The sequence below is a fragment of the Vanacampus margaritifer genome, chromosome 13, assembly GCF_051991255.1.
Source record: "Vanacampus margaritifer isolate UIUO_Vmar chromosome 13, RoL_Vmar_1.0, whole genome shotgun sequence".
In the NCBI taxonomy this organism is placed as follows: domain Eukaryota; kingdom Metazoa; phylum Chordata; class Actinopteri; order Syngnathiformes; family Syngnathidae; genus Vanacampus; species Vanacampus margaritifer.
In genome coordinates, this window is record NC_135444.1 from 1,812,809 (window position 1) to 1,831,955 (window position 19,147).

The 19,147-nt window shown below is 39.9% G+C and overlaps 1 protein-coding gene across 21 annotated transcripts in view; it reads left to right on the plus strand.

Moving 5' to 3' along the window:
- Positions 1 to 19,147, plus strand: part of nek1 (NIMA-related kinase 1) — a 53,631-nt gene that overhangs the window by 13,515 nt on the left and 20,969 nt on the right. For 20 of the 21 annotated variants that reach the window (XM_077585205.1, XM_077585212.1, XM_077585204.1 and 17 more), the window contains exons 15-18: positions 8,118 to 8,195; positions 10,436 to 10,626; positions 10,696 to 10,818; positions 10,902 to 11,004. In XM_077585205.1, the coding sequence (XP_077441331.1) occupies positions 8,118 to 8,195; positions 10,436 to 10,626; positions 10,696 to 10,818; positions 10,902 to 11,004 (495 nt within the window). The remainder of the gene's footprint in view (positions 1 to 8,117; positions 8,196 to 10,435; positions 10,627 to 10,695; positions 10,819 to 10,901; positions 11,005 to 19,147) is intronic. The other variant, XM_077585226.1, reaches the window with a different exon arrangement.

The window sequence follows — 19,147 nt, forward strand, 5'->3', positions numbered from 1 at the left end:
TTCTGTCTGTATGGAAACACAGGCGCGTAAATGGCTTCTGGCAGAGTTGGGCATCGTTGTTCTGTCGGTGAGCTTCCGTCAGTATTTCAGGCCAGCCCAGTCCGTCCTTACTGAGGGAAGCTGACAGACAGTTGATGCCCAACTCTGGCTTCTGGGAAATAGTTGTTAATGTTTAGCAGCATTTTACAGACAAACTCTGGCTGAAATATTTCCGCATGACAAGAGCCATGTTTTAAGATTTGTGTGGCACAATTGGACCGTTTGTCGGACCACTTCTTCCTAGCCATCGACCACCTGGTTGCCATCGCTATATATAAGTTTGCATCTTGTGCGGAGTACCGTGTGAGAGTAGCCTTTTTTTTTTCGTGTGACTACAAAACATGCGACGTGGTTTTGAGGCTGCTGAAACCAAAGCGAGTAGCACGACAAAATTATTTTAGCGTATAAAATAAACAGGTGACGGCAAATGTTACAAACCCAATTCCCAAAAAGTTGGGACACTATACAAATTGTGAATAAAAACTGAATGCAATTATGTGGAAGTGCCAAATTTTAATATTTTATTCAGAATAGAACATGGAGAACAGGTCAAAAGTTTAAACTGAGAAAATGTAACATTTTAAGGGAAAACTATGTTGATTTTAAATTCCATGATGTCAACAAATCACAAAAAAGTTGGGACAAGGCCATTTTCACCACTGTGGGGCATCCCCTCTTCTTCTTACAACAGTCTGAAAACATCTGGGGATCGAGGAGACAAGTTTCTCAAGTTTAGAAATAGGAATGCTGTCCCATTCTTGTCTTAACACGCGTCTCTCTAACTGTTCAACTGTCTTGGGCTTTCTTTGCACCTTCCCCTTTATGATGCGCCAAATGTGCTCTATAAGTGAAAGAAATTGACTGCAGGCTGGCCATTTCAATACCCGGATGCTTTTCCTACGCAGCAATGATGTTGTAATTGGTGCTGCATGTGGTCTGGCATTATCGTGTTGAGAAATGCAAGATCTTCTCTGAAAGTGATGATGCCTGGATGGGAGCATATGTTGTTCTCGAATCTGAATATACCTTTTTGCATTGACGATGCCTTTGCAGATGTGGAAGCTGCCAATGCCACACGCACTCATGCAACCCTATACGATCACAGATGCAGGCTTATAAACTGAGTGCTGATAACAACTTGGGTTGTCCTTGTCCTATTTAGTCAGTATGATGTAGTGCCACAGTTTTCCACAAAGAACTTCGAATCGTGATTCGTCTGACCACAAAAACAAAAAAGTTGTCCGTTTATATATTTCAAAAGCAGTTACCGTACGTGGTCATCTGGTCATATACTGACACTGATCTACTTCAGTAGTGGGTATATCTTATTCATATGAAGGACACATTCACCGGCATTGTGTTTAAAGCACAACCATCCCACTCAATTTATTCAGCTGTGAACAGAAAAACATGTTGGGACATTTTGCATTTCAGGATGCCTTATCATCATAACCCGGGGTGGTAAGGTGCCATTGCTTGATTGTAGTATATGCATGATTTTAGTTTTATGTGCCTTAAACCAGGAAATTTAATTTTTAAATGGCTTCGACACACTCCCTTCTTCATGTACACACTGCGCGCATGGCATCACATCCGCAGACAGAGGGCGGAAAATTTGAACCCGAATCCAGTCTGAAAACTACTGGCCAGAGTACCTATTTTGAACAGCAAAGGTGTTAATCTGCTAATGAAGAGATGTTTGTGTCATAAATAGTCAAATGAAAAGACTATTTAGCTGGGAGGAAATTCATGAAAATTGTGCACTTGCTGGAAAAGTTTTTTGATTTTTGGCAGGGGTGATGGGTTTTCAAAAATCCATGGATCAAAGTTGGGGTGACCCCCTCGTAGCTGTATGCATACAATCCAAAATGGCCCCCACCAAAAAGAGAAAAGGTTAATTTAAGTTTCCTTTTGTCTTAAATTGTTGTTTAATGACAGCTGCTCTTTTTTGTTTGACACAAGGAATACAATTCTGACGCACTGTATTCTTATTTTGAATACATTTTTGTTAACTCTATTATCCTAGTCATCTTTACTTAAAATAAACTGTCAATATCTCTGAAAAAGTGACATTGGTCTAGGGCCCTAGACCCATATTTTTACCTCCAAAGTATGCTTTTCTTTGTTGACTGGTCACTAGCACTACAGTATCAAAAATTGCGTGGTGACGAAAGAACCATTATTATTATTAAATAAACAAAATTTCAGAACTAAGCCACGGTGATAAGTTAAGGAATGTAGCAACACTTTGCCCGTATGAGTTCCAAGCGTGTTTTGTATATACAGTATATTGTTCCAAGAATGCGCTGTGTGGCACAGTTAATGAAGTAATAGGATGTTAATAGTATGTGCTTGTGTTACCAGTAGCTGAATGTGTGTCGTATTCAGCACGTCTGTTTGATTTTTGTTGATCCATGTTTTTCTTCTTTTTTTTTTCTTCAACAAACCGTAACTAGGTTGTGTGTAAAATAGTGACATCCAGGTCAATTCCATGTTCAAGTTGCATTGCTCATCTGAGGATTGCTTGTGAAACTGCGAATTTATATGTTTTGATTTTGGCCGTCTGATTAATTGGTCCGACAGTACTCATATTTTTAGTTTACAAGATCATTTTGCGGGCCGGATTAAACCCCTTTGTGGGCCTGATCCGGCCCACGGGCCGTAGGTTTGACAATCCAATCCTGCTCTAAAGTGTCAAACATCGTTCCACCAGGGCCGCAGTCCTGCGTGTTCTAGAGGTTTCTCTCCTCAAATGCAAATGAATCAAATAAGGCTGATCGTTATCAGGTTTCTTCAGAGCTTGCTGATGAATCAGGAAAACCTAAACATGCAGGACTGCGGCCCTTGAGGAATGGAGTTTGACAACTCTGCGTCTTTCCTGAATACGTTCACTCTTCATTATTAGTACAGCCTCTCTCACACTTGCACCATGTGGCACAGCAAAATCCAGATCAGTGGCACTTACAGTTGCCATTAGAGGCAACCACACGAGTCACAGGTCAGGAAGATTGAGTATCTCTTCCTGACATATTCCAGCTTTGTCCAACCCAGACTTTGGTTCTGCCATTCTACCCCACTCACTGGCATCTGGAATCTGCCCATTGTTTCGGTACTGTGGCCCATTTGTGGAGATTATTTGAACAGTTGTCACTCTTAGCCTTGTAAATCTTCCAGGACTTTATTTTTTTCCCAAACTTCTTTTTTTCCTTTCGGATTTTCCCTTCAGGGGTCGCCATAGCAAATCATTTGCCTCCATCTAAGCCTGTCCTCTGCATCCTCTGCTCTCACACCAACTACCTTCAACCGCTTTAACTACATCCACAAACCTCCTCTTTGGTCTTCCGCTTGACCTTCTGCCTGGCAATTGGAAACTCGGCATCCTTCTGCCAATATACTCACTATCTTTCTGGACATGTCCAAACCATCTCAGTCTGGCCTCTTTGACTTTATCTCCAAAGCCTCTAACATGTGTTGTCCCTCTAAAGTTCTCATTCCTGATTCTATCCATCCTGGTCACTCCCAAAGAGAACCTCAGCATCTTCATCTCTGCTACCCCCAGCTCTGCCTCCTGTCTTTTCCTCAGTGGCACTGTCTCCAGACCAAACAACATCACTGGTCTCACCACAGTTTTTTAAATCTTTCCTTTCATTTTAGCTGAAACTCTTCTAATTAACAATTTTCTCCACCCGTTCCAGCCTGCCTGCACACGCTTCAACACTTCTTTTACACACCCTCCATTGCTGTGAACTGTTGACCCTAAATACTTAAACTCCTCCACCTTCTTGGTCTCTTTTCCCTGTAACCTCACTCTTCCACTTCGGTCCCTCACATTCACACACAGATACTCAGTCTTGCTACGACTAACCTTCATTCCCCTTTTTTGCAGGGCAAACCTCCACACCTCTAGCTTCTCCTCCACCTGTTTGTTCCCTGCTCTCACTACAGATCACAATGTCATCTGCAAACATCATAGTCCATGGAGATTCCTGTCTAACCTCATCTGTCATCCTGGCCATTACCATAGCAAACAAGAAGGGGCTCATAGCTGATCCCTGATGTAGTCCCACCTCCACTTTGAACTCCTCCGTCACACCTAGAGCACACCTCACCACTGTCTTAGATGCCTCATACATGTCTTGCACCACTTGAACATACTTCTCTCCCTTGTTCTTAAAAATTGGCACCAGCACACTTCTCCTCCATTCCTCAGGCATCTTCTCACTAACCCAAGATCCTGTTGAACAACCCAGTCAGAAATTCTACTGCTACCCCTCCTGGACACTTCCATACCTCCACAGGTATATTATCAAGACAAAGGGACTTTCCCCACTTCATCCTCTTCAATGCCCTTCTCACTTCATTCTTACTAACATTTGCTACTTCCTGGTCCACAACAGTCACCTCTTCGACTCTTCGTTCTCTCATTTTCCTCATTCATCAACTCTTCAAAGTACTCTTGCCATCTTCCCATCACACGACTGGCATCTGTCAACACACTTCCATCCCTATCCTTTGTTACCCTAACCTGTTGCACATCCTTCCTATCACCGTCTCTTTGCCTTGCCAACCTGTATAGATCAGTCTCTACCTCCTTACTATCTAACCTAGCATACAAGCCATCGTAAGCCCCTTGTTTGGCCTTTGCCACTTCTACTTTCACCCTACGCTGCATTTCCCTGTATTCCTGTCTACTTTCTTCAGTCCTCTGTGTCCCACTTCTTCTTAGCTAACCTCTTTCTCTGGATCCACTTCTGCACCTCCTCATTCCACCACCAAGTCTCCCCATCTCCTTTCTTTCCAGATGATACACCAAGGACTGTCCTACCTGTCTCCCTGACCACATTTGCTGTAGTTGTACAGTCATTTGGAAGCACCTCCTGACCATCCAGAGCCCGTCTCAACTCCTTCCTGAAAGTCTTACAACACTTACACTTAGTTTTTCAACTTCCACCATTTCGTCCTCTGCTCTGCCTTTGCCGTCTTTGTCTTCTTTTTTTCCAAACGTATACAAAAAAAAGGAAATAAAACAGACTGTTAATAAAAATACACTTGTGAGGTCAAAATATACAAAACAAATATACATACAGTGGGGTGCAAAAGTATTCATACCCATGAGCAACACTCAATTTCTTGGCACAGAACAAAGGAAAAGTGTATTTCACCTGTTTGCATGAAAGGAAATAGCACAAACACAACAATCCATCACTGTTTTTGTTCATAAGCAATCTTTACTATAGATAGATTTCATAAGTCTGTATTTCCAAATTTTCTCTCCACATACGGGTAGATGTACAAAAGCTGTTAATCAGTACTTTGGCTTTTAAGTTATATAATCCCCTCAAACCATTGCCACCATTTCGCTCTCTGAAAATATATTTTGACTATTGCTAGCAGAAATGTATTTTTCATACACTAATTGTACAGTATTAAATCATACAAGCTCAAAAATGTTACAATTTTTGATTATAGAAGGTCAAATATAGAGGTATCCATATGGACTGCTCTTATAGCTCTTTTTTGAAATATGAATAGAAGCTGTAATGAATTATTGTAGGTGTTTCCCCAAACTTCTGAACAGTAATTTAAATATGGTAATACTAGAGAGCAGACCAAAATATGTAATGATTTGTGGTTGAGAAAATGTTTTATTTTTGCCAAAATGGGGAGATGCTTTTAGAGAATTTGGATCTGATATGTTTAGTGTGCGGTTTCCAGCAGATTTTATTCTCCCCAATTACCCCCAGGAATTTAATCTCTTTCTATATCTACACCTTCCATTTGTAATCATTGTTGTTAACTTTTGTTTCAATCAATTGTTTAAGATGAGGAAATCACCAGTGCATCCTTCTACTTGAATGTCCTACTTTCATGATATGATATCACTGTAGCGTGAACTTTTGACATTTTCCATCAATTTCACCTGAAAGCCAAATAAATATCCCTAACTTTTTGTGAGTAGTGTAAGTGTTTTTCACAGGATAGCGACGATATGAGAGGTACAATAAAGTGTCCGGTAGTGCAGTGATTACAGTAAAATGACAGTAATGCATGTAATCACCATAACTCTTAGACTGACTAGTTGTGCAGTAATGAATTACTATAAAATAAAACTTTGTGTGTGCTATGATGCATGCAGTCCTTGACACACATAACCCAATTCATTGAAATATACTGTTATACTGTAGTGCTAAAAAGTATTAGTTCCTCCTAGCCTTTACAGTAATTCTTGTTTTTTTTTCCGTTTCACATGCGTAACTCATTTTAATTGTATAGATCAGTTTACTTTTTTGAATTAAGCGTACTATTGGAGCAAAACTAAACGTTTTGGAAAAAGATTAAATAAAAACAAAATTAAAAAACAAGTGTTTTGAATCGAAGTTGAATTTACTATCATCTTATTTCTCTTTATTTTTATTTTTTACATATTTAAACAATTCAGGCTGTAAGCTAATGATTGCTACATAAGAGTATTGAGCTTCATGCTGGCAGGGCAGGGCAATTTTATTGCTATAGCATATTTCCTACACAAGGCAACTCTGTGTTTTACACAAGCAAAGACACAGCACCAACAAACACAGCAGTTAACATTTGGAAGAAAAACGGAAAACAAAAGTAGCTTACAAAAAGAACACAATTGAGAATGTTGAAACGCATTAACGGAAAGCTATAAAAATATTTAAGAGTAAACATTTGTTTTGTTTCCTTAAATAGTTAAAAGAAAAAAAACATGATTTAAAAATGTTTATAAGACCTTTAATCAAATGTATACGGGTGTTGGGTCTGATATTACAGATCCCCTTAGTTACTGACCGTGCACCAAGGAAAAAGGAGGCAGAAGCTGTTGCTTTGTTTTATTGCAACCGCGGCTGGGAGAGGAGAGGAGGCGCGAGACCTTAACTCACGCTCGGCTCCTTCCGACTCTCTCCGTCCTCCCCCGGCCACCTCGTCGCTTTTATTACAGTTAAGTTTCAGTTTCATTTCATACGTCATGGAAAAATACAAAACATTAGAGAAAGTTGAGCGGCGCCTCTAAACGACAGTTGATAATATAAAAACATAAAAATATATACAGGATATTCTTTAAAATACACATAATGTTAAGACTACTGTTTTAAGCAACTTCACAACGGGGAAAAGCAAAGTCTTTAACCTGGATTTAAAAGCATTTACATTCGGGGCTGACTTCACTTCTGTTGGCAGCTTATTCCATTGTGTACAGAATAACAGCTAAATGCAGCTTCACCATGTTTACCATGAGCTCTGGGTTTCCCCTCATTGACCCAAGTGAACAGATCTCAGAGCCCTGCTGGTGCGATATGCTACAATTTACTAATTACGAATTGTACTATCATTATTGGCTAGCAAAAGAATCATTTGTGGCACAGCACTAGCCCTAGCCTACAAGGACTGGGTTTTAAGCGATTATTCACGTGACTTGCAGAAAACTTGCCAGGGAATACAGAAAATGAAACCTGAGTGTGTTCTAAGTGTGTGTGTGTGTGTGTGTGTGTGTGTGTTTGTGTTTGTGTGTGTGTATGCGTGCGCGTGTGGAGAAAGCGGGGGTTATTTCCTCCGCCCTCCCCACTGAACCTCCTGCTACCTCCTTGCCACCACAGGTATAACTGGCTAAAACCACCACTGCCTATCACCCTGCCAAAAATGTAAAACTTTTCAAGAAGTGCACAATCGTCATGATTTTACACAAATTCCCTCCTAGTTAATTGCAAAGATGTTTTCGGGCAAATTCCTACATAGAGCATAGAGTAGGCCTTGTCTGTGCCCTTTCTATTCTCATATTCATAAAACACAAAATGCTTCCGAATGCAATTCTTAAAATCTCATTGGCACTTGTTTGATTCCTTCAGATGTCCGTGTGGCATGGACGACTTTCATTTCTGCTTAATGAGCAGTGGTTGTGTTTTTGAAAATGTAATCGTTTTTGAACATTTATGTGTCGCCATCATACAATACATCATACAATTGATGTATCTGCACAGTGCACACTCCTATGTATACTAATTTTGTTTTCAAAATTACAATTTACAATTCAGTCATTATGAACTTGTAATCTCTTTCAGGTTAGTCGTATTAACCATGCCAGGGAGCAAGGCTGGAAAAATGACTTGATATCAACTATTGGAAGCCCAGAGAGGAAGGTACTTTTTAGTAATATTTATTAATCCTGATATGTACAGTAGGTCTCACCATAGCATAAAAAATATATATATATATATATATATATATATATATATATATATATATATATATATATATATATATATATATATATATATATATATATATATATATATATATATTATTTTTTTCCCCCAAGTTGACCATGGCGTCTAGGGAAACAGAAACAAAATAAACTTAAAAATTGTTTGCTTGTTATTGTTATTGTTGTGTTATTATTATAATTGTTATTATTAGTATTATTTGTTATCATAAATTATTATTGTATAGTTATTATATATTTTATTTTTTATATAAGTGAAATGAACAAAATACAAGTTGAATAGCCTGTGTGCTACTAACGCAAGGCAAACTGGACAAGCAATAACAATAGTTACTTCGTGGCACATATGGTAACTATTACATTGAGAAGAATAACCAGAACCTTGCTGTTCACTGGGAGCGGTTAGAGAGTCGCTCTACTACACCTGGTCTGGAAAAAAAAAGGATGTCACAAATGCATTTTTGTCACAAACTAACCAAAACATCCTCCCAGCCTCTGGAGGGTTAAAACCCCTGGGTGGTATTGCGACCCATTTTGGGCTTTTTGATGGTTCTGAACAGGCTATTTCAAAATAAAATGCCGCCCACCGGGTCACAGATGACTTTTTGGTATGCATACTTGAATTGTACATGCATGAAGGGAACATTCATTACTTTCAGCACCACCAGCAGGGATGAAATAGAACTTAAGTTGTTTAATTTGGCAAAAAATTCTTTGAGTGAGCACTTTGACTTGATTGTTATGAAACAGTGGGGCTAATTCGTATAATGACCACCCCACTCAGACAATGACATGATCAACTTGGCTTGCTGAAGTTACAGGGTGAAAGAACCACCTTGACCTTGCGGCTGAAGGACTATCATGTCACAACCGAAAGCAGTGTTGGCACAGGTTAACTAACAGTGTACAGTAATTGGTTTCTGTTTATAATAGGGTGACCAAATATCCTCTTTGCCCGGACATTTCCTCTATTCTACATCCTGTTCGGGTGTCCGGGGGCGTTTTATACATTCATTGCAAATGTCCTGTTTTAATTGCGGAGAAAATGGGAGCCGGAGTCGACCGTGGACTGCTTGCAAGTTGATGGCACGGGGTGGGAAAAAGAAGGTGGGTTTTACGTCTGCGTGTTTATTATTGTTATATATTTAAAACTTTTTTTAATTTTTTTTTTAGAAAAAGTAGGTCACCTTTCACGTACTTCTTGAGAGCTCAAATTGGGCGTAAGCTGTGTCTGCGGCCCTGAATTTTAGTAGCCAACAGTGACAAGACTGTGACGGTCATGGTTCAGGGTGTAGAGATGGTCGTCCGGTAACCGGAAGATCGGCTGTGTGGCACTCACACTGGTGTCTGAAAGGTGCGAATGTAGCAGCCACGCTTCCGTCATCCTGCCCCAGGGCACCTCTGGCTACTTAAGTAGTTTACCGCCACCAGAGTGTGAATGTGTGATTGCACGAATAATGCACCACTGTGAAGCGTCTTTGAGTGTCCAAAAAAGTGCCATATAGATCTAATGTATTATTATTGTTATTAACACTCATCCGCTGTTTACAGTGATGAGTCTGGTTTCCAGACTAGAATTTTAGGTCACTGGTAGCAGTCCTATCTGTCCCCACATCCTCTATTTAAAAAAAGAAAGAAAAAAAAGCAAATATTAAGTCCATTGCGGGAGTGGCTTTGAACATTCATTTGTCAAGTAAGACTTGAAAAGAGTTATGTTTTTTGATTTACTGTCTACCCATACAGAGTAGGAATACGTTAAAATAGTTATACTGTATGGGATCATTGCATAAATACTTTGAGTATCATTTTACGTATCTTGAGGCCGGGCAGAGTGTCCTCTTTTGGAAATCAAAATAAGTTCACCCTAGATAATCATGTTAGACTAAATTGTCTATGATGGGATTTAGAGTATTTGGCGATTTGTCCATGTGTAGACGTAGTATCAGTAGAAAACTGTTTGTTTTCTGCGGGAGTTATTTACTATATGTATATACAGTATGTATGTATGTGTGAACCTTGCATTTTGTCCTCCAAAGTTTTATTTAGGAGGTGGAAAGAGGACTGTAGGTGTTGGCCCTTGTCCCTTCCCAAGCGCCACTCCAGCCTCGTATATACAGTATTTGTGTATGTGTGAAGCTTGCATTTTGTCCTCCAAAGTGTTATTTAGGTGGTGGAAAGAGGACTGTAGGTGTTGGCCCTTGTCCTGTCCCAAGCTCCACTCCAGCCTCTGTAATGAGCAGAAATCCATATGAAAACTACCATGCTGCCCTTGACCAAATGGCTAAACAACAATCAAACGAGGTGGGAATCGGCAGCGAGGAATCGTCTAGGCTAGGCACTCCCATTCGGTAATTTCTGATGTCTTATACCATCCAAAATGTTAAATACATATTGACAGTGTTGCAACTGTTTGCAAGTAATGTCCCAGCTGCTGCTGGCCCAGTGCTTCCCAATGGTCCTTCCCCACTTATAAACCCGGATGCAGTCAAAAGAGAACTACAGAGATTGCAGCACGTTTCAAAACAAACCCATATGAGCAGGTATCTTACACTGCCTAAATCAGTCAATGGCAAAGCTATGCAAATGTCTCTGGCTCTTTGTCTTTACCATATTATGTTTTTAGGCGGAAGACTCACATTCCTGTTGAGCGGGCATATCAGGTTGAGGAGTTTTTACAGCGTAAAAGACAAGCCATGCTCAACAAAGTCCGGGCCGAAGGACAGTTGGTACATATGTTTGATCTACTAAACCCCTTATATGAAATAATCAACCAAATATGTCACAATGCATACAAGTTTGGTTTTCTATTAACGGTTGGTTCTCAGAAAACATGGTCCAGTAGTGTCCAAAATTTAACTTGTTCAAAACCAGGTGAAAATTATATATGCTTTAAATCAAACCTTTCCTCATTGTGCTATGAATGCATAAAGGTAGCTCAGTCAGCCCATCTTTGGCAAGAGATTGTTTCGTATTGGAGCGCTTGGTACTTAGACACCAAACACGGAGCACTCAAGTGAAAAAAAATATTTTAAGTTTATTATTTTTACGTTTGAACAACTTTACTACCAATGCCATACAAATACAGTATATTCTATATTCAGGAAAAACTGGTATAAATTACCTCTGTATAGTTTGCAATGGCCGTCATTTGAGGATCACATGGACAAATTTATTAGCTGCTTACTTCACAAAATACCTCTAGCTGAACCCTGCACCTTTCAAATCCTACTGACTTACACTCAAGAATACACTAAAGACATGCATGCAACTAGAGTGAAAAAAATATCAATTTATTTTATTTGTCAGGGCCAGGTTAATTCACCCTAGAACATTTAATAAACAGAGACGGAAGGAAGACGAGAGGTATATATTTTTATTACTTGTAAGGAGAATGAACAAAGATGACAACCTCCTGCCCATTCTGACACATTCTGTCGTTTTTCTTCTTTTTATTGGGTTGGCCTATCACATGGACATTACTACTCTGAAGGGTTTGGGAAATACGTAGCAGCAATGTGGCAATCCTTTACAGAAATTAGTCACCACACAGGCAACAATGCAAACATTTTAAACATTCCTTAACACTAAAAGCTTCTCAACTATAAAAAAGTTCAGTTATCTTGTGATGAGGGCACAGTTCCTGTCTTGTGTTGAAGCTTTGTGACTGCAATCGACTCCAACTCACACAGTTCAGAGGTCACAATGTTGAACAAATGCTTTGCAATTAATAAAAGACAAAATATGGGATAATTAATAAACATTTATCTAACATTTCCCCCGTTTATCACATATTTGCTCAAATTTTCATATCACCCATCAGTCACTTCAGTTAGATTTTCGACAGTAGGATCATTTAAAACATACCAACACCATATATTTGTTAAATAGGCAAAATATTACCATCATAGATCATAACATAATATTTTTTCTTTCCATCATAAAAAACATATTTGTGAAATAATCATCAGCACAACAATATAATCCAAAGTGTTGTCCTTTAAGTGCAATCAATGTGTTGTTGCTCTAATGTGAGTATATTGTCCAACGTTCGTAATCCAGTGTGCACAATGTTCGGTGTTTCTGTATGTAATATTCAGTGTTCCTCCTCTCTCTTCCCCTTCAAGATGGCCACAAAAAAAAACAGCCCCGAATGAGTCTGATCGCATTTTACCTTCCGTTCGATTCAAGAAAGGGACTCTCAATGTCTCCTTGATCTGTCCCCTCTGACACTTCCAGCACAATGGACAGGCCCTAGACAGTGGTTGGGGAACCTTGGTGGGGAGCGGACTGAATGTGCTTCCATCCTTCTCATTTACTGACTTGGTCAGACTTTTCTCCACATCTAGACAAGCTGCTTGCTTCCCCTTTCTCTGACCAGTTTTGAAGAAAAACTAAATACTGTAATCTCTTTTCCTAATCTCATCTAATCTGACGCGCAGACGCTTACCATCTCAACACTTACTGTTTCGTTCTACCATAACTTTTATACATTACATCATTAATTCAAACTACTTCCTGTTTTTCCAGCATTCATACCCTCTTTAACCTGTCTTTTCTGCTCTACTTACAATCTCACTAGTATGTCAAACATTCCCATACTTTCTTTATCACACTAACATGTCTTATCTTTCTTTCCCACATGCTTTTCTTTTCTATTTCACACTACACTCTCAGCGTGTCTATCATAATTTATAGACTCATCTAAACTTTTGAGTAGCCAAATTCCACTCCTTCACTTCAGGTCTCTTACTTCAATTTTGTGTTGTTCCAATTAGAATCTGCATGAGTCACTGTCAAGTCTGTTAATACATACAAACATCACAGCAATAAAACTTTTAAAATATTTAACTCCTAGTAAGTGTTTATTTAGTCAGTAAGCATTTAAATCACTATCTTGTCAAAGTAATAATAAATAGTCCATAATCCTTTCAAGTATGTAATCGTCTTTCTTTGCTATAGGAAGTCATTGCAATTGCACATAAACGCGTCTATCATTTGAGTGATATCAAGGCCTTCCCCATTTGGCAATTTGCCCAATGGTGCCTTTATAAATACTTTATAATAGCCATAGCCGAAAATCATCATTACTTATTCAAAGCAGTTTCAGATTTCTCTTAACTTGTATTTAACAAACCAGATTTGCGTTATGTGTGTATCTAATAATATATATGTAATTATGTATTTTCCATTTCTATCATAAACCTTTCATAGGTTCACGGGCAGGTATTTCAACCCTCCTATTTTAGAAAATTTGGTCCAGTTTGTCAACAGATAGGGTGTTCTATGGACTGATATGTTTGAAAAACAGGGTGACAATAAATTTCTCACTGTGGGAATTGTCAAGCTTCTACCCTTTTTTGCTTTCACAATGAGTTGTCACTTACAATCCTGTTTGTTTAATAAAAAGTAAGTATCAAGCGATGCTACACTTCCATTCACTTCACATATTCACACAAGGCCTTTTTGTCAGCGTTTCACGGAATTTAAGTATGTACACGACTCCGACGTCGTCTCTTTACAAGGACGTTACTGGGCTCAGTTCCCTTTTACTTGCCATTGACTAGTATTCACAAGGTTTTACACTATTGCGTCAGTACCTTCGCGCAATCTTCTTCACTCGCACTATCCCCTGAAAGTTAACTCTTTGACCGCCAAAAACATTTAATAACCCATCCATCCATCCATCCATTTTCTTGGCCGCTTTTTCCTCACAAGGGTCGCGGGGGGTGCTGGAGCCTATCCCAGCTGGCTTTGGGCAGTAGGCGGGGTACACCCTGAACTGGTTGCCAGCCAATCCAAATGAGTGCCGCCAAAAACGTTAAAAGACGTCAACTATGTTTTTTTGGGGGGGGCGAGGTGGTGGTTGGAGGAAAGCCTTGGCCAGCTGTGCTCAAAGTATCAAGCAGATCGAGTTAGTATGATGACTATTTATGGGCACTAGATGGCAACAATGACTCTCTTTGGACAAGATCGGGTAGGAGTCAGTAGTAGAAGACGTGAGGCGGAGCTAGAGTGTTGAGGGGAGAATGGCTGAGGAAGCGAAAATGCCGACCAGTTGCAAGCATCACGCTTGAGCATTTTTTTCAAAGACGAAAAGCATCGACCAGTGCTAAAGAGTACATTGATGGTGACTCCGAGGTTGACGCCGAAGTTGGAAGCGTTGATGCGGCGGCTTCGATCACGTCGTGAAGCCTCACCGGCTAGCGATGCTAAAGCCAGAAAACGTGGTGCAGAACCGAGCACTTATGCACAGGCGGACGTTCAATCGGACGATGAAGATTACCCTGAGTCCAATGCATATTCATCGGAGGAGTGGCTACAGTCTGATCACGGAGAAGACACTGGTTCTGGACTACGATGCCATCATGAATGGAGCGGATAAGATGGATCAGAACATCTCTTACCACCCGGTATAGGAACTGAAGGACACTGAAGGAAGCTAGACGTAACACCAGGTCACCGTATCATGATCCTGAGAGTAGACTTGATGACAACATGGCCAAACACACACTGCAGTATATACCTGCTACTCCCCGAAAAAAAAGGGCGGCAAGAAAGTGTAGGGTCTGCACGCGAAGGGGCAATCGCAGTGAAACTAATCTGTGGTGCAAATCCTCCTGCATCCGCTTGCAGGCAGGTGAGTGTTACACAATATACCACACAAAAAGAAAAATTGTGTAGTTGAAACATCCACACAATTGTAAATAGTACCACAGTTGCACACATTTGTAAATAGTTTGCCAAATTGTTTTGTCAAATTGTTACACTGTTGAATGTAAATAAACTTATTTTGCTATTAAAAAACACTTGGTCATTGTTGGTGGTAGTGTTTTACAGAAGTAAAGCACTGTTTAGGTGTTTGTGGCATCATTCATGGAAAAAAAAAAGTCAAATTCACTAGAGTGCATGAAATAATATCGTTTCACAAAAAGCTTGATTTCTCCGTATTTTGGTCCAAAACAGAGCATTTGGATGAAACTAACCTATTTTCTATTGTTGATTGCTGAAAAACTGAATAAGGTAGAAACACATATTTTTTTTTGTTGGAAGATGAGAGTTCAATCTTTCATTTGGTAGTATCTGTGTTTCCATAGTCCAAACACAAAATTTTCTGTGGACCTTGAAAGATCAGTCAAAATGCTCTAAATCAGCTGGCACCCACATGTTCTCTTTTCTAAAAATGATTGGCAGTCAAAGGGTTAACTTTTCTCACCACTGTTGTCTTCCCTCCGTTGGAATGCCGTCAGGCTGTCAGATCCCAGCTGGCGGGCAGAGTTCCAGTCCTCAAAAAAGGATCTGAGACTCACTCTAGGGAGCCTGTGCCGCAGCCACGGTCTTTCTGGAGTTTACTACGCCTGCTGAAATCCTTAAGTCTCTTGGCACCCGGCTCTCGAGGGACCAAGTTAATGTCAGGTTAATTCAACTTAGAACTTTTAATAAACAGACATGGAAAAAAGACAAGAGATATATATATTCTTATTACTCGCAAGGAGAATGAACAGAGATGTGCAGATCACAACCTCCTGCCCATTCTGACGCATTCTGTCATTTTAACTCTTTATTGGGTTGACCTATCATATGGACAGTACTACTCTGAAGGGAAGCATAAGGTTACGTACAGTTGTAAATCGTTGGCAGTACCTTGTGGACTTAAAACGTAATGACCATACCAGAATTTTTTTCTGCTGAAGTATTGCCACATTATGGGGGACTCAATTAAATTGTATTTTATTGCACTGACATTCTGCCAACTTATTGGTAACAACTTTTTTTGGTAGTGATACATTTTATGGGTATAAAGGGCTCTTGTTTACATGGATGGATTGGCATGTCACATAACGGAAGTGGTTGTAATGACTATTTTCAGCATTCAAAATACATTCACCACAAACAGCACACATCTCAATAATGTTGTCTATTTTTATATCTCTGAAATATATATGCAATATTGTAGGCAGTGAAATCTGGTTCTTGATTTTAAAAGGAAAAAAATATTGACTCTCTAACTGGGTCTGTGTTTGAGCATCTGGCTGGGCCATATTTTCTGGAAACTACCCTAATGCAAAAACGTTCAATGTAACCTTTCTGATATCAACAAGTATCAGCATTTATGTATTGCAAATCGGCTGCTCCTACTGCCAAACCCATCAGCCCATCATCTTAAGTCACATCAGCTCTCATGCTAATGTAATACAAAAAGCAGTATTACAGGCTATAGAGCCACTGGAGCCAGAAATAAAGCACATACAAAAAAAAGGCCATAATAAGACTGTACAATTTGTAATGTAACTTCCTTTACAAATTTTATGGTTTGAAATTAAAACATATCTACAGACCCCAATTCCAACAAAGTTGGGAAGATATATAAATACAAAAAAAAAAAAACAGTAAAAACAGTGCCCTTATTTGCAAATTATTTTCTCAACCAATTTTCAGCCTAGAGTCAATTGAATACAGTACAAAATATTTAATATTGAAAGTGATTAACTATTGTTTTGTCCCCACCAAATATTCACTCAATTTGGATTTGATGCCGGCAACACATTCTAACAAAAACCCTGGGGCAGGGCATGTGTGGCACACTCAATATGCTGCTGGTACGCCAGTTTAGTACTTTTACTCTTACTACAAAGCCACACTGTTGTAACGAGCAGAATGTGACTTTGCATTGTCTTCTAGAAAGAAGCAGGGACATCCCTGAAAAAAAAGTTGTTTGGATGACAGCTTATTTTTCCAAAACCTATATGTACATTTCAGCATTAATGGTGCCTTGACAGATGTTCGTTACCTATGCCATGGGCAACATCCCCTACCATCACAGATGCCTGGCTATTGAACTTTGCACTGATAAGAATCGGGTTGTTCCTATTCCTCTTGCATGGCCTGGACAAAGAAAAAGAAAATGTGACAACTGCATTTGACGCATCAACGTGCACACACACCTCCCGGAGCAGGGTGCAGCTTTAGTACCCGGGGAGGGCTTTGGGGTATCGCTGTCGTGCTCAAGGACATCCAGGGGAGGGGGATGGTCTTGAACTAGATCCTCATAGTGTCAGATGATGATCTTAACCACTTGGCCACAGCTGCCTGGACGACACAATGTCCAAAACCCATTTGATTTGTGGACTTTTCAGACCACAGCACACTTTTATATTTTGTGTCAATCCATGTCAGAGAAGCTTGGGCCCAGAGAAGCCGGCAGCATTTCTTGATATTGTTGGTATATAATTTGGCTTTCTCTTGGTTTTCTGAAGTTTTGCTCAGCCCACATGGCAATACCTTATCTAAAGCCTCGTTTCCACCGACGGTATCTACCCTACTCTACTCTCTCTGCTCTACTTGGCTCTACACCAAAAAGCAGTGTGTCTCCACTGCCACAGCCACCTCCCGGGAGCCCCTCCTCACCTCGCCAGCTATGTCATGCTAAAGCGACCGAAGCTAGCGTGCACTGCACACACAGGCAAAAACAATGGAAAGCTCAGATGTTTTTTTTGTACCCGGTGCTTGGTTTGTGCCTGTTTAGTTCAGCCAGAAGACATCGAATGAATATTGCAGCAACCAGATGACTGCATTCAATAATGTTAAAAAGTTTGCACCTCCTCAAAAGTCCAAGCATTAATCTGTTTGGAAGCCATTGTTGTCCATTTCTCCGTCGTTAATGACAGCTGTTTTCCCGGGGTGGTGGTTTGCACAGCTGCATATTGATGACGACATGTCTCGAACCAATCATTGGGCTCCAAAATAATTACGTCACGTTTTGGAACTGGGCTAGTTTTTTTTAGAACCACAAAAGGAGCAGGTACCAGAAAAAGCGAGTAGAGACTGGTAGATTTGTTGGTGTAGAGTAGAGTAGAGTAGAGTAGAGTAGAGTAGAGTAGAGTAGAGTAGATACCGGCGGTGGAAACGAGGCTTAATGCAGTTCCACCTCAGGGATCAAAGGTCTTGGCCATTCAATGTTGTTTTTTGGCCTTGCTGCTTCTGTGTACGTATTTATCCAGATTTTAAAAAAAATCTTTTGATAATATTGTGGACCAGAGATGATGAAATAGTGAATCGGACGTCACAAGACTATTTCTCTGAACACATCCCCTCTGGCAGAAAAGTAGCGGCACCGCGTTAATGGACTACAATGACAAAGAAGGATAAAACGAGCGTTTATCCGTCAATTTCCGCCCAAGAGCATTGACACTAACTTAGATGAAAAGGACATGATAACCATGCGTGAGGTGGACAGGTTGGATGAAATTACCATTGCCGATGAAGTGTTAGGAGTTTTTTATTTTTTGCAACTTGGCGACGCTGCTATGTGGAATTACCTCTCTTACACTGGTGAGTGCTTTCAAATCTGATCATACAGAGGCTTTACAAGTTTGTATAATCTGGATTGATTTTCCCCCTTGTGTGATCATGCCATCGAAGTTAGCAGTTTCACGCAAGTTTTGACAGTGTTATTTAGGTACGTTAGCAACTTAGCATCTGCTAATTCAGCCGACACTCATTTATGCCGTAAAAAGTATTTATGGTGCTGGTCAGTTATTAAATTCAACTGTGTAATATATTTTAAACCGTAGCATCACAAGCGCACAAAATTATTATTTACCCCACGTTTTGCGTGTGGTAACAGGCAAGTTAGCATCTGCTGATTCAGCCTTCATGTACAAAGTGCTCGATCACATCTTTCGCCTTAATTTAATAACTATACAATTGAGCTACATCTACCCGACTAACTGATTCAGTAATTGACTCACCTGATATGAAGTGATCGCTACACAAGCAATAAGGAGGATTCCAAATCCTCTGTCTTGTTCACCCTTTTTATGGCTGGTGTGATCCATTGGGTACACATTGATTCCTCTTTTGGTAGCCTGG